This window comes from Empidonax traillii, unplaced genomic scaffold (genome assembly GCF_003031625.1).
Source record: "Empidonax traillii isolate 1590-97213 ecotype Southwest subspecies unplaced genomic scaffold, ASM303162v1 scaffold70:size1330859, whole genome shotgun sequence".
In the NCBI taxonomy this organism is placed as follows: domain Eukaryota; kingdom Metazoa; phylum Chordata; class Aves; order Passeriformes; family Tyrannidae; genus Empidonax; species Empidonax traillii.
The window spans coordinates 909,752-924,358 of NW_020955263.1; the positions used below are offsets into that span (position 1 = coordinate 909,752).

General features: G+C 41.2%; 1 protein-coding gene across 1 annotated transcript; it reads left to right on the plus strand.

Moving 5' to 3' along the window:
• The first annotated feature begins 51 nt into the window (after positions 1-51).
• LOC114055876 (lysosomal acid lipase/cholesteryl ester hydrolase-like) lies at positions 52-12,542 on the plus strand. The gene is made up of 11 exons (XM_027880467.1): positions 52-56; positions 2,183-2,271; positions 4,201-4,298; positions 5,355-5,496; positions 5,716-5,914; positions 6,688-6,797; positions 7,670-7,806; positions 8,766-8,906; positions 9,727-9,798; positions 11,110-11,178; positions 12,309-12,542. The coding sequence occupies exons 1-11, from the start codon at positions 52-54 to the stop codon at positions 12,540-12,542; spliced, it is 1,296 nt and encodes a 431-aa protein (XP_027736268.1).
• Positions 12,543-14,607: the final 2,065 nt, after the last annotated feature.

Below are 14,607 nucleotides of genomic sequence, written 5' to 3' on the forward strand. Positions count from 1 at the left end.
AGCACTTTGGTCAGAGCTTCAGTTGGAGAACAGATAAGCAGCCCAACCGTGATGAGGTATGAGACTCAAGCCAATCTGTGTAGTCACAGGTTCACTTCTGCTTCACATATTGCTTTAGTGTTCTTTACCATGCTTGGAATTAGAGTCCTGAAAATGTTGATTTTTTTTGTTGTTGAATACGTCTTTTTTTTCCAAAAGGTGCCAAGATGCAGTACATGGGCAGACTGTCACCTATTCAGTGTGTAGGAAACATGATTCTTACTTCCTGACAGAATTTAACAACACTGCAAAAGTTTCATATGAGCCAAAAGGGAACTAAGAGTTTGTCAGAAGGGCCTTCATCAAGGAAATAATACAATAAACTAATTTTTTAAACTAGATATCAATTAAACTTCAGAACAGCCCATTCAATAAAAGTCACAGAAGATCATTTGTTTCTTTAATTTTCAAGCACTAGAGATCATATTGCTCCAAATGCCATGAGTTACACTACTCCAGGGAAAGAAATCTGTGGCCTGGTGGAGCTGTGTGTGCAGAACAATCCTAGGAAATGTATGTTCCCAAGAAATGCACTCCTTGAATGGCCAGTGTTGGGACAAGAGGAACACTCTCCCCTTACACTTTCCCTCAGAAGACTGTTAGCTACTTGTGCAACATCCCTGTAGCACTGCAAGGGTCCCTGGCACCTCTGCTTCAGGACAGGATTAACTCAACAGACTCAGCAAGCACAAAGAAGCCCCTCTGTGGCATGAAATGGAGCCTGTATTTTATAACACTTTAAACTGGACTGAGTTACAGGCCAGACCACCTGGGCTTCAGTTTTGCCACAACATTTTTAGAACAGAATGCTTACCTTCCCGGCTATCCTGGTTCTCTAAGTAAAGACAACATGTCCTTGGAAGTTTCTGTATACCTTCTCGGTTTTGTGCTTCCTATGCTCTTTTTATATGCATTAATTTCATTGTCTCTTTTCCCTGTTCAGGTAGATTAACCTATCTTTTGCTCTTCCCTTCACTGCTACCAACAACATCGGCAAAAATATCATACATCCCATGTGTCAAGATGAGGTAAAATAGGCAAAATTGAAAGATCATTCCAGGCTGACAACTCTATAAAACAAAGAAATAAGTAGTGTTATTTGTTAGCTGGGAATACTGCAGAGAAAAGTCTTTGGTCTTAGTCTGACTAAGCAGTGGCATCAGGCCTTCCTAACTGTAATGTTTTTCATTGAGAAATCACTTTTTTGGCTTTTTGACAGACTGTACTCTACTTGATAAAGCAGAATTGGTTCTGTGGTGACTCTCAGGTTCTGTTTATTAACAAGTATTTACTTCACTCACTTGCCCATACAAGATAGCAGATCACTAGCACCCACATTCCAGAGAATTTGCTTCACCAGGACACCCGGCCAACTTCAGTGAGGACCAAGCTCCCCAGGGCTGACTACAATTAATTCATTGATTAGGCAGGGCCTCCAAAATATTGTGTTTTCACAGAGCTCATGGAAATGGCTTAGAAATAATAAGAGTATCTTGACTCAAAGTTTACACAATGTTTTCATTGAATTCAACACCTGTGAATCCCTACAGAACCAGGCTAATTCAGAGCAAACTGGTCATTGTGTGTTGTGGTGCCCACTGAACAACAGATGTAGGAATGTGTGTGTGATGCTAAATACACACCTTTCAAATCACTTGTATTTTTATTCTAAGATTACCTAACAAAGAATTGTCCCTGAGCAATCTGCAAACAGCAGTTCAGGAAACAAGCAACAGGTGTGGAACCAGTGGTCACATCAGCTTCTGTACTATCCATAGCAGCTGAGATCACATTCCTAGGTAGAAAGTGTTGAGAAAGGCTGGATTCTTCTTCCTCTTCATCCAAAAATAAAGTGGTCACAGCATCCTCTGAGACAAGTGGCAGTAGGAATAAAAATCTGTCACAGCCTCAGGGAACAAGAATAACCTAGTCCCTGCTAAGTATTCTAATGACAGGTTAGATGCCTCTTTACCTCACCTGCTCCATGGTGCAATTTGGTCTTTCAGAATGTCATGCAAAGGTGCTATTTATCATAAAATAACTCCACTCCTTAAAAATTGCCAAACAAGTAGCATTTTAACATGCTCTCCTATACATTCAGATACCATGCAGCACTCTGCTGCTACTCCTTTTATTGGCACAGGTTTCTGGCAGTGAATCAGTCTGCTAGTGGAGACCGACTGCTAGTGGAGGAACTGCAGCAGAAGGTGCAACAAGGGAGTCCAAGCAGAGGTAAGTTGCTTGTACATATGTGCCCATGGTCCCTTTCTCTGTTGCTTGTCTCCATAAAGATGTGCTGTTTTGATTTTGTGCAGTTGCTTGTCAGAGCAGACAGCCTGCATCCTTTCTGAGCTGCAAGCCTGATGTTATGCATCAAAGTGCATGTTTGCTAAAGGATCCATGCAAATGGAAAAAAGAGTAACTGATAATTTAATTTTTTTCTAGTTGTTTTTTTTCCTCCTTTGGATATCACTGTGGATGCATGAAAATCTCAGAATTGAAAACATGGGCATAAAATGAACATTTTGTACTTATAGCTCCAAATCCATTTAATTTGTCCTTTTATGTTAAAGTTGGGATTCTGACATCTGTTAAGCACATTAAATGACCTGGTGCCTTTCTGTCCTGTGTACAGTATATGTGAAACAAAGCCATAATGACTCTCTCAAGAGTACTCTGATGAATTTCTAGAAGGTTTGTTTTCGTTAAATATCAAAAGTCTCCAGAAATGGCATTTTCAATGTATCTTTCAGATACCTTCCTCTACTTTTTTTTTAATTTTTAATATTTCAGTTAATTCCAGTTTGCCATGGTAAATGCCACTCTTTGGCACTGTTTCATTGCATAAAAAGACTAGATTACTGTTCCGGGCTCCAACAGTCAAGACTTGGCCATTGAAATTAAAGAGACAATGTGTGCCAAGCCTTACAGTTAATTGGTGCATTATATCTAACTTAGAAAACATTCAGAATAAAGCCTTAAAATATGGTGGATTCACCAACCCTGGAGGTTTTTAAGATGAGGCTGGATGTGGCACTGAGTGCCATGATCTAGTAATCATAGTGGGGTTGGATCAAGGGTTGGACTTAAAGATCTCGGAGGTCTCTTCCAACCCAGTTAATTCTATGATTCTATGAACATGCCAGCTAAATCAGGTGACCACAATATATAGGGAAAACATACCCTAAAAATGGTAACAATTTAGCTATCCCACTGCCTCACTTTAAGTTCAAAATCAAACTGTGACCTATGCTGAACTTTCCAGTTTTGTTCCTAAACAATTCTCCACATAGAGGAATGTGTTTTGCTTTTATTTGAACTGAACAAAACTGCAAAAAGCAGTGGAACATCTACTACAAAACTGAGCTTCCAGAGCACACAGGTAGAAGGATTTCTATTCTATTGACAGAAGAATTGGAGTATTCTCCTACAAAGTGGACTACAGTGAGTTTGGATGTCAATATTAAGGGTATATCCAAGTCGTAGTTTAATCCAAACATTCTAGTGACTCAAGGGATATGATAGATTTAATAAAAAATGAAAATAATTGAGAAGTCCCTCCCTCATGAAGAAGTTCAGAGAAAACAAACATTTTGCCTATCCTTTCCACACTTTCCAAATCTTAAAGATTTTCCCCAAGACAGGTTTTATGACCTCTTTCCTCCATGCTGATTACAAAGGTGGCTACAGCCAAGAAGCAGGGGTTTAAATGGATAGAGAGCACTCTACAGTTTCTATTCAGACAAGCTACACTGTGATCACCAGACCCCTTAAAATTCATGAAAATTCAGCCTTTTGTACAGGAAAGACAGATTTACAATAGGGAAGATCATGTGGAGAGAGAAAGGAAGATACTCAGCGCAAACTAGTATTGATGTCATACAAACACATGCCCCCAGTTTGGTTCCATATCATCCTGGAGCTTTTGACTCATTCCTGAGCCATATTAAACAGAGTGAGCTGTAGACAGTCCTTCCTCACCCAAGTACTTACTCTGGCAACACCATGGGGAACAGGCCTTGAGAAACCTTATGGAGACTCCCCCCTATAGGTCTTCCTGTGGAATTCCACATCACTCCCTTCTTAAGACAAACACCCCTGCATTTTTTCTTTCACACAGCCCCAAGATGTGGTGCCTCCTCTTTCTGCTCTGCTCCCAAGGAATTGCCTTTTCAGCAGGAATCACAGCACCCTGCACTCTGAGTGCAGACACAAGCTCATGCAAGAAAACTCGCAACCCAGAATGCTTTATGAATGTTGTAAGTTGGGTCACCTTCTCTCGCTTTCTTTCTAAAGCTTTTCTCCCAGTACCATAACACTAACAGTTCCTGTCACAATGCTAAAAGTAGGTTCCCTTCAAAAGGGTACCTCCAGCATTGTGAGCACTTGCCTGGAAGAAACTTTGATGCTCCTTTCCAAACAGTCTGAGCCAGAGAGAAGAATTCCTTTAGAGTGGAAGCAAAGGCTGGTTTCTAGTCTCAAGTGAAGCAAAGGCCTACTCTTCTATAACAAGGCAGCTTGAAACCCTTCTTCAAACAGCAAACTCTCACAACAAAAACCCCAAGACCCCTTTGCTATGAATCACCAAAGATTTCCTCACTGTAGCAAGTGTAATAGGTGGTGCTGTGAGTGAGTCTGTAATCGGAGATCCACCCTACATGGCTTGCCTAACCACACTTTGGCAAGAAATGATTCATTATGGACCAGATAGAGATACTGATGCATGTTTACTCTCTAGAAAGATACAACCTGTATCAGCCTTGCAAAAAATGACAAAATATCTCCCAAAAGGTTAGTCACTCAGTACAGTTCTGCTTTGTCCCATAACAGGGGGTCAAATACCAGACAATTACCATCTAAGCAAGTCTGAAGAAGACTTTGCTGCATTCTGCCACTCTTGTAAGTCTGTGTAGTGCTTGAGTACCAGTGCTACAGCAATTAACACAATTTGAGTCATATAGCACGAAGTAGTGTACACAAACCACATCACAGAAACACATCCCAACTACTCTCACTGCCATTTGCATCCTCCAGACTCAATGGCTAAGACATGGCATATAATATTGGATCACCCGTGAAAGAGAGAGAAGTGGGGTTTGTTTTTTTTTTTCCTACAGGAATCCCTTTTGGTGTACCTTCCTACCAGTATAACCCACAACAGTAGAGAAAAGCTAGCAATATGTTATCACATTTACATTCCTGGCATATTCTTGGCCAAGTTCATGTTCCTGGACAGAAGCAGCCTCTAAACACCTTCTACACCAATATCTACACTGTAAATACATCTTAATAAACTGTCCTTTGGCTCTCCACAGAGTGAAATTATCAGGTATCATGGATACCCCAGCGAGGAATATGAAGTTACAACAGAGGATGGATACATTCTTGGTGTTTTCAGAATTCCCTCTGGAAGGAATAGCCAAAATACAGGTATGACAGTTGTGGGATGTAAGGAAGGTCTGAGAGACAACTCTTACATGGGTTCCCCATCTTTCCCCTTTGCACATGCAATGGCATGTTCCATACCTTTCCATCTCAGCAAAGGCACCTAGTAATTCAGCCTAGAATGTGGCCTGAATTCTGTACATGGGCTAAAAAACTCCTTCAAAACCAGATTCTGCACCCCAGTTTTAACTACACATCAGCTACATCCTAAGAAAACCTCTTCTGTTTCAGGGAAAAAGCCTGCCATCTTGCTACACCATGGTGTTCTAGCAGATTCTATTCACTGGATTTCTAACGAGCCTGTGAACAGCCTAGGCTTCATTCTTGCAGACGCTGGCTATGATGTCTGGATGGGAAACAGCCGAGGAGACACCTGGTCTTTAAAACACAAGACCCTTAAGCCCTGCCAGAAAGAGTTCTGGCAGTACAGGTACTCCATGGAAAAAGAATTACTGAAGCAACATTCAGGGAACTAGCAAGATTAGGTGGTTACTAGCAAAATGCAGAACCTTTCCCCTTCTGGTTATAAAAAAAATACCTTCTGAATTATACAAAAACACTACTGTTTTTCATATAATCTGACTTCCAAGTGGGAAGTCAGATGCAACATCTAAGAAGACTAGACCGACTCTTTTCCACAGATGCAGCCAATTCTGGGTATGTCAGGGGAGTCATAAGAAGGACTACATGATCTGGATGGGCTCTTTTGGAATCAGCACATACAGAGACAAAGCTGGAAGTACACAGATCACCTCTGCCCATACGCCATGCTGGTTTTTTTGGGAACAGGCTTCCAAAACTGGGAGGCATCTGTAACCTTGAAGTCTCCCACCATTACCGTGTCCCAAGTGCAGAAAGAAGACTGATCAGCTCTGTTGAGAAATCTGATCTACCACAGATAATGTTACCTGGGAGAAAAATAATTCTTGTAACCCCTGCTGGTGAAAGCATTGATTAAATTCAGTTCCCCAAAGGGCTGCAGCTGTCAGGCAAAACTGGCACCTCCTCCACAGAGAGACCAAGGCATCAGGCAGCCTGGCTGGGCAGCTGCATCCCTCTGCCCATTTCCCCAAATCAAGCAGACACAGCCTGCAGCCTCATCCTTCAATGGGTCCTGCTTGGTGCAATGAACAAAACTGACATTCAGTTACTCACACTGTGATGGCTGAATTATCTGCAAGCTTTTTATTTTTCTCCCTTTAGCTTCGATGAGATAGGAAAATATGATATTCCAGCAGAGCTGTACTTCATCATGAATAAAACTGGACAGAAGGATGTCTATTATGTTGGTCACTCTGAAGGCTCAACCGCAGGTAATGTTAGGATTGTCTGGGTACAAAACAGTTGTTAGTGTTTATGATTTATATTTCAGATATGTGAGCAGACACTGGGATTTATTCCACGGTGTACCATTGTCCTTATAAAAAAATAAACTCAGAAACCGAGGGGAAAATGGGGGGAAGCACCATATCACTACATTCTTAGACAATTATTCTCCTTTCTTTACTTATGTGCATTCTAAGAGTCTTTTCACAGAATGAATAATTCAGACCAAGTCACCACCTTCTTTGTCTTGAGATACTTATGTCAACTGGTCAAAATTCTAACATAGTCCATCAGTGGAGAAATTTAGACATGTTCAGAAAACAGGATGGAATGAACCCTTTTTGGTTTTCATTCCTTCCTTCCTTATTTAAACTCTTCCTTTATTTGTGCGTTCACTCTCACACAAGTATGTGCTTAGTAACAAGTAAAAATTTTATTCCTAATCTTCAGATAATTATCGCATTGCTGCATGCCAGCATAAACATATACAGGCTTTTAGAGACAGCAAGCCAAGGAACTAATTATTTTATTAGAGTTTAGGGAAGTTTAAAGAGAATTTGAATTTAAAAAATCTGATTAATGGACCTTCTCCCCCAAAAATAGCCTTAACGCAAAACCGTCAGTTCTGTGAAAATTGGTAACTGGACATGCTCTAATGAACTTATATCCTTAGAATTAACTCTGTCTTCCAAATAAAAGTTTCAAGCAAGAATCAAACATTCTCCTTAGGTTTGCAGGACAGAAATGAACAGCCAATTGAATGCTAATCTAGTTTCCCTTCTTTGCTGCCTACTGCTTTTTCATTTATTTGGTCTGTGGAGATCTCTTCATTACCTTGACTCTCCTTCTGTGCTTGCAGGCTTCATAGCATTTTCTACTTATCCTGAGTTGTCTCAGAAGATTAAAGTATTCTTTGCTTTGGGACCAGTAGCCACAATCACACATGCTACCAGTCCTATGGTAGCATTTGCACGTCTTCCCCCATCATTGACCAGGGTATGTAATTTCTCTTTCTAGAAGACATAATATTATCTGCTTTGTCTCTGCTGGACTCATTCAACCTGAACTTTTAAGGGGTGATGAGTTAGAAGTGAATTCAGTGTATCAGACTGCTGACAGTGCTTGTAGACTTCAGATTTCCCACAAAGCTAAGCAGCAAGGCTGGATGCAGTATCTCTTTTGCAGCATCTTTAAGGTAACAGGCATACTTTCATCATTATTTATTTAAGTCAGATCTTTCTGAAGAAAACTCGCAAATACCAGACTGAAACAAATCTAATATAGTTTACTAAATCTAGCCTTAAGCACTAACAAAAAACTGCAAATAAGATATTTCACATCTTAATTTTATTAGACATGCATTTCATTTATGTTTGTGAAATATTTACTTGTAAAGTGATAAACAAAACATAAAGGGAAATATCTATTTCACACTAGAATGTGTCAATTTCATAGAATTTGCTCGGAATGGTGAAAATCATGCATGCTGTACTTTATGTCAAACCACAGGAGCACATCCTCTTTCCGTCCAAGCTGCACCCATGATGTGACTATAGAGCATCCAACTCTACACCCTTCTCATTTGTCTGATCCCTCCTTCCTTAGTAGGAACACTCACAGTACAGTTTCTGCACTTGCCTGGAAGAAATATTAGGGCAAAAAGGCACTTCCTGTATTCTGCAGTCATCAGTGCAGCCAACTACCTTTCTCACTGAGAACGGTACACTAAAACCAGATGGATAGTGACCTCCAGGACTCATAACTGATATGAAGCAGGAAGAACATGTGGTATGCCCTTGGGAAGAACTCACTATAAATGATAGTGGGATGGCAAGCAGTTTCAGCAGTCTTGCCTCTAGTTAAGAGGCAAGGCTATTAAGGAAGAGGGAGTGACAGTTTTCTGCATTAAATCATCCTGCAACAACAAAAAAACTTCTGCACTTTTCCTCCCTCAGTTGTTTCTTGGCTGCAACGGAGCTTTTCACCAGAATGAACTGACAAAAGGACCTCTAACATGCTTCTGCGGATCTCTGGGTAAAGTTTGTGGCAGTATCTTGTGTCTCTTAACTGGGGGCAGGATACAAAATCTGAACACGGTAAGCATGTCCAAGAAAAGCTTAATACAAGTAAATCTAAAGTAGTTTTGTAGGAAAAAGAGTTCTTTTGCCTGTTGTCTACATACAGTTGCAAGGACATGTGTTGAGGGAGTCCCCTCTTCTGGAGATAAGCCAAAGAAATGTTGGACAGGCACCAAAGGTTTTTAAAATGGACAACTGGATGAAGAAAGACCTTTTTCTCTTTTCCACAGTTCATATATTTTCCTTCCTAAACAGGAAGATATCTGGATCATCTGAACATAAGGGATGGTTTCTTTTCACTTGTTACACATCAAAACATTTCCAGTCAAAACTCAAAGCTGTTTCTTCACACTTCTTCCAAAAGCAAGATTGCATTCCTTTACTCTGGCTGCCACCTGTTTTTCTTACAACCTTAGACATGTCTGTTCTCCAGGGACCTTCTCTCTCTCATGGGCAGACTATTTAATAAGTGTTCGCATAAAAAGCTCTCACACATGTAGCCTCATTATACTCCTCTACTGATTATGCACAAGCATCATATGAACTGTAGAAACTGGGAAAAACAAAGGCCATACACACTCCCCAAATGATATTTTCCATATGACTAAGGACTAATGTTGAAAAGACTCTTCCCAGAGGTATAAAATAATATGTAATCATTCCTGCTGTAAACTCGCATATTTGTGAGTCTCTCTTCAACTTCCTTTTACATATTTGAAGAATATTCTATTAAAATGGGATTTCAACACAGCAACGGTATGTTGCTTGGAGCCTTCACAGCTTTATTCTGTCACAGCACTGGATCTCTGCCTTTATAATGCTTTTGCTTTCTCTCCAGAGTCGAACAGATATATTTATAGGACATTACCCGGCTGGAACATCAGTACAGAACATTATTCATTGGCATCAGGTATAACTGTGAACTGACATACAAGCAGTCTCTTACTAGTGCTTTTTATGCAACTGACAGCCTACAGGGAAGTCCAGAAGTGATGGATCTGGGAATCTGCCCATCACACCTTCTCACCTGCTGCTGTGAACACCTGTCACAGAGGAGCACTGTTTCCCATGGCTCAACAGACCATTCCCTGAATTGCCCCTTTGGTACCAGGCTCAGATTTTCCCAGGGCACGTCATGCCTCTCCATGTTGAGCTCTAATGGCATCCAGCCTTCATTCTTATTTATAAAGACATTTGCCTTGAAAGCTGCAGAAGTGAATTCGAGTGTGGTCCAGGCACTTGGCAGGAAGCAGGAGTACAGTGAAAGCTTTAGCAGCCAGGGGATGATCACAAGGAAGTCACCTAGGCTAAAGCTTGTCTCCCAGAAGGTTAACTGCAGCCTGGACCACCTCCCAGAGCCAGTTAACTGCACAAACCCTTCTGCTGGCACAATGGCAAAGAGGGGAACTGCCTCTTCTGCTGGATCTCATGCCACTTTCAGACTTAAGCTTGTTCTGTTTATGCTCCAAACCAGATCAGGGCAAGAGAGCACTGGCTCAGAAACACATCACTGTATGTGCACACAGCTGTGCCACTTCAGCCAGCATTTAAATATATGCATGCTGCTGCACACCCCCCTGCCTAAAATTCCTAGAATCCAAACCACCAGCACTCAGAGCCAGAAAACAGAGACGAGCTAGCAGATTTCTATCATATCCTTAGTTACTTAAAGGTATGGATAAAAAAAAAAATGCACACACATTATCAGTAAGATAGATCCATCTTTTATTATTTTTATTTTCATTTAGAAAAATCACATTCAAGAAGACAACAGCTTAGTGTTAAGCTAATTACACCCTGCCCCCCATAGCCAAACTCTTGTAAGCAGTACAGAGCCTCTGGAATTGTCCTCACTACTCTGAGCAAACCAGACAAAACTGATACACAAAAGCTGAGGTGTGTGAGGAGGCAACACATGCAAGTAACAGCCCTGACACACTGCTGCCTCACAAAGAGCTAATTTAGCTAACTAAAGAGCCAACTAAGATAATTGAAGCAGGATTTTAATAACTAAACATACCAAGAGTGGTGGCTGAGGATCAGGAGAGTATGTTAGCATGGGGAAAGGCTTTGAAAACATGCTATGATCCATCCTCAGTATACCTGGAATCCTGTGTACTGCTCAAGACTCGACTTCACTCACGTGCAAGAAAATAACTTCTGCTCTCTGCCCTGTCTCTTAACACTCACCTTTTATCTGTCCATGTTACAATATTAACAGCTAATACGTGCAGACCAATTTCAAGCTTACGACTATGGCTCTAAGGAAAACATGAAGAAATACAACCAGGTAAGGCAATACATTTCTCTGAGAACTCATGCTTGGGTCCTGGCAAAACTAAGAATAGAAAAAATCATATTTTAGCCCCTAAAGTGCACAGAAAGAGGGGGAGAGTAGTCTCAGGTAATGTTTCACCAGAATCTAATACTCATAATTGTAAAGTTTATTCACAGTCATTGTATAGACAGATCTTTGCAGACAGCTAACAGTTCATTTTACCTCCCCCACTGACTCAGGGATGTGTCCAGTGACATGTCAACTTACCTGCCATTCCCAAAGGCTTCAGAGCTGCACCCAAGTCCTAGGACTGGATGAGTGCAGAGCTCTTCACTTCTCCAGAAATCCTCAAGGTCTGCCTTCCAGTTAAACATTAAACTGGAGAGAAAAAAAAAAAGTGGAAACACATACCTTGGTTTTCAGAAGCTACTTACTGCAAAGGCATTCAGTACAGCACAGTGGAGACTACTGCTGTGGTGAAGTATCCTGTGTGGAAGAAAGGAAACAGGCAAAACTTGATCACTACGAGATTTAGTTACTGCCTAGTCAACACTCGGAAATGCTGTGCTCCTCTTGAAAACACTTGCCTGATTATTTTTTGAGATTTGATCAGACCAGCCAACTTGTAGTGAGCTTTGTGAGTCAGGGCAGGTTATTTTATGGGTGGCACATTATTTTAAAGGTGGAGGAAGATTTCAAAGATTTCTCAAACACTTTCATTCACACACGTGGTCTTCAAATACCTGAAGTTTGAATTTTGGAACGAGCAATGTTTTATTCCCAGTACTGTGAACAGTTAGGAAACTGCCCAAAATGCAGTCAAGAAGAAAAATAGCAGTACGACCCTTTGATAAAAGGAGTCAATTTAAAAACATCTTGTGAATAGTCCCTTACCACAATGTAGACAAATCTCAGATGATCTCCATTTTACTCTTCTGTATTTCTTTGGTTTCTTCTGTGAGGATAGGCAAGTCAGGGAATTGGGTTAGGGCAATGAACAATAAGAGGGTGGCCTTCATCCCTATGGTTTTACTGTAGGCAGTGCAGAAGGGAAAGAGAAAGAGAGATGGTTGCACAGAATCCTTCTCTAAACATAACTTCTGATACAACGGCATTTACTCAGCCTTCTCCCTTTCTTACAGACTGCTCCTCCTGCGTACAAGATAGAGAAGATAACTATACCAACTGCTGTTTGGAGCGGAGGGGAGGACACACTTGCAGATCCAAAAGACATGGCAAGGCTACTCCCTCGGATTACTAATCTCATTTACCATGAGCATTTTCCTGCATGGGGACATCTTGATTTCCTCTGGGGCCTTGATGCAGCTGAGAAAATGTATATGAAAATCATTGAACTACTAAAAAAACACCCTTAAAGCATTACAAAAGCAATTAATTCATGCAGTAGAAATCCCAGATACTTCTGTTTAGCAGTAGAATATTGGTATAGGGATAGGTGGAGAGGTTTACAAGCCACTGTCAATTGTTTTGCAATTTTTTTACATTGCTATTTTGGTGACTGGAGTCTTTCTGAAGCAGTTGAGGTACATGGGGATGACCAGTGAAAATACAAACATATTAGACAGAACACTTCAGGGATCACTTATTTTGGAAGATTCCAGCTTTTATACGAGTGATTTTGTTAAAACGAAGATTTAATTTTCTGTTTCCTTGTAGATCAGTACCACTTATTTCACTTGAGACAAAGGTGTTATCCCATGAAAACTCAAAATGGGAGATAATTTCTCTGTTGAAGTATTACTGATCTGCATTTAAATTAAATAATCTCTCATCTTGATAGAGTGTTTCACCTGTTTCCTCTCCTCACATTACCAACAGCAGAAAGCCAGACCCAAAAGATCTTCACTTGTAAGACTACCTTGGTATCTAAGCAGAGGGAAGTTGGCTATTATGGCCTAAATGCAGAGAAATCCAACACCAGAAAACGTATGTCAGAGAGAAATCAATTGATCGTTGGACAGATACAGATACTCGCTTACCCTCACACTAACTAATGACTTGTTAACCCCCTTATTGCAAAGAGAACAACTGTCTTTATGCTCATAACCTGCCAACTGAGGATTGAGAAGATGGAGGCATAGCAGCAACCTGCACACAGAAGACAACATCATCCATCTCAATAAATATTCCTGCCACTATCAGTAAAGAAGTTGTTTAAAGTTTCTCTAGGTTCTCAGTTCACTATGTCAGTGTCTCCCACTTGCTCACCTACAAGACTAGTCCAGGAGGTGAAAGATCACATCTAAGGGCTCATCCTTACAGGGCAATACAGGGTAGCTCAGGCACTGTGGGTGTTTCTGGGTGGAGACATAAGCCCAGATTCCTCAATCAAGACTTGTGGAAAATGAAACCCATTTGTAATCCAGGAGATAGACATCAATATATAAACAAAACATGTTTGTCTCGTGCAATATAGAAAACACATGCAAAGGATATCTTCATGCAAACACGTGCAAATGACACACCTTCTCTAGCAACCTGTGGTACCAGTGGGAGCTGAGTTCTCAACTTCCGGAGAGGTTTGCAGTCCAAGACACAGAGTGGCAACTCTTGGCTACACCACATTATTTATAAATCCCAGTGTTCTGACCACCCTAGAGAACTCACAATAGGCCTTGCCCACGCCCATAATGTAGCAGGGCAGATATGGCACAGGCACAACAAACACTGCACCTAATTCAGACAAGAGCTCTGGTCTGAAGACAAGGCAAGTAGGATCTAGAATTACAGCTTGCCAAAAAGGAAGACGGTGCCTCTTTGAAGTGTCTGGCAGCAAGGTCCTTCACCTCTGCTCCCATTCACACATCTGCAGCACCATTCAACATTCAGACAACATGCACAGGATGAACCTGACAATGTGATGCACAAAACGTACGATGGGAGGGGAAGAAGGAGAATGGCAACAGCAAACTCCTTCTACCCGGAACAGTTGTGCCTTTTTCCTGCTGCAGAATCAGGGCTAACTGTGAGCTGGAACTCAGATTCCTCATGAACCAGAGCACATAGCTCTGCCCAACTGTAGAAAGTAGTGGGCTGACACTGGGGACTGCCTTTTTAGGGAGGTGAACGAAGGTGGATCTAGCAGTGCCTCAAAATCTGGTTGTGTGGACACAGGTCTGAAATTAGGCTTACTCAGCCTGGAAACAGCCACCGAGGGCCGCTCCAGGACATCAAGTTCAAACTTTTCTAGAGTATCTTCCTGTGCTGTACCTGAACCAGCCACAGACACACCCTGCAGGAGGTTACAGGGAAGCATTCAGGTCAGTGACCAACACTGCTTGGGAAAAAACACAATGTGCAGTGTTTTCAATAATGAACATCTTAACCAGCCTAACCTAACTGAGTTTTATCACCTCTGACCTAACTGAGTTTTATAAAGGATTGCCAGTTTTTTTAAACAGAAGACAATTTCCAAATACT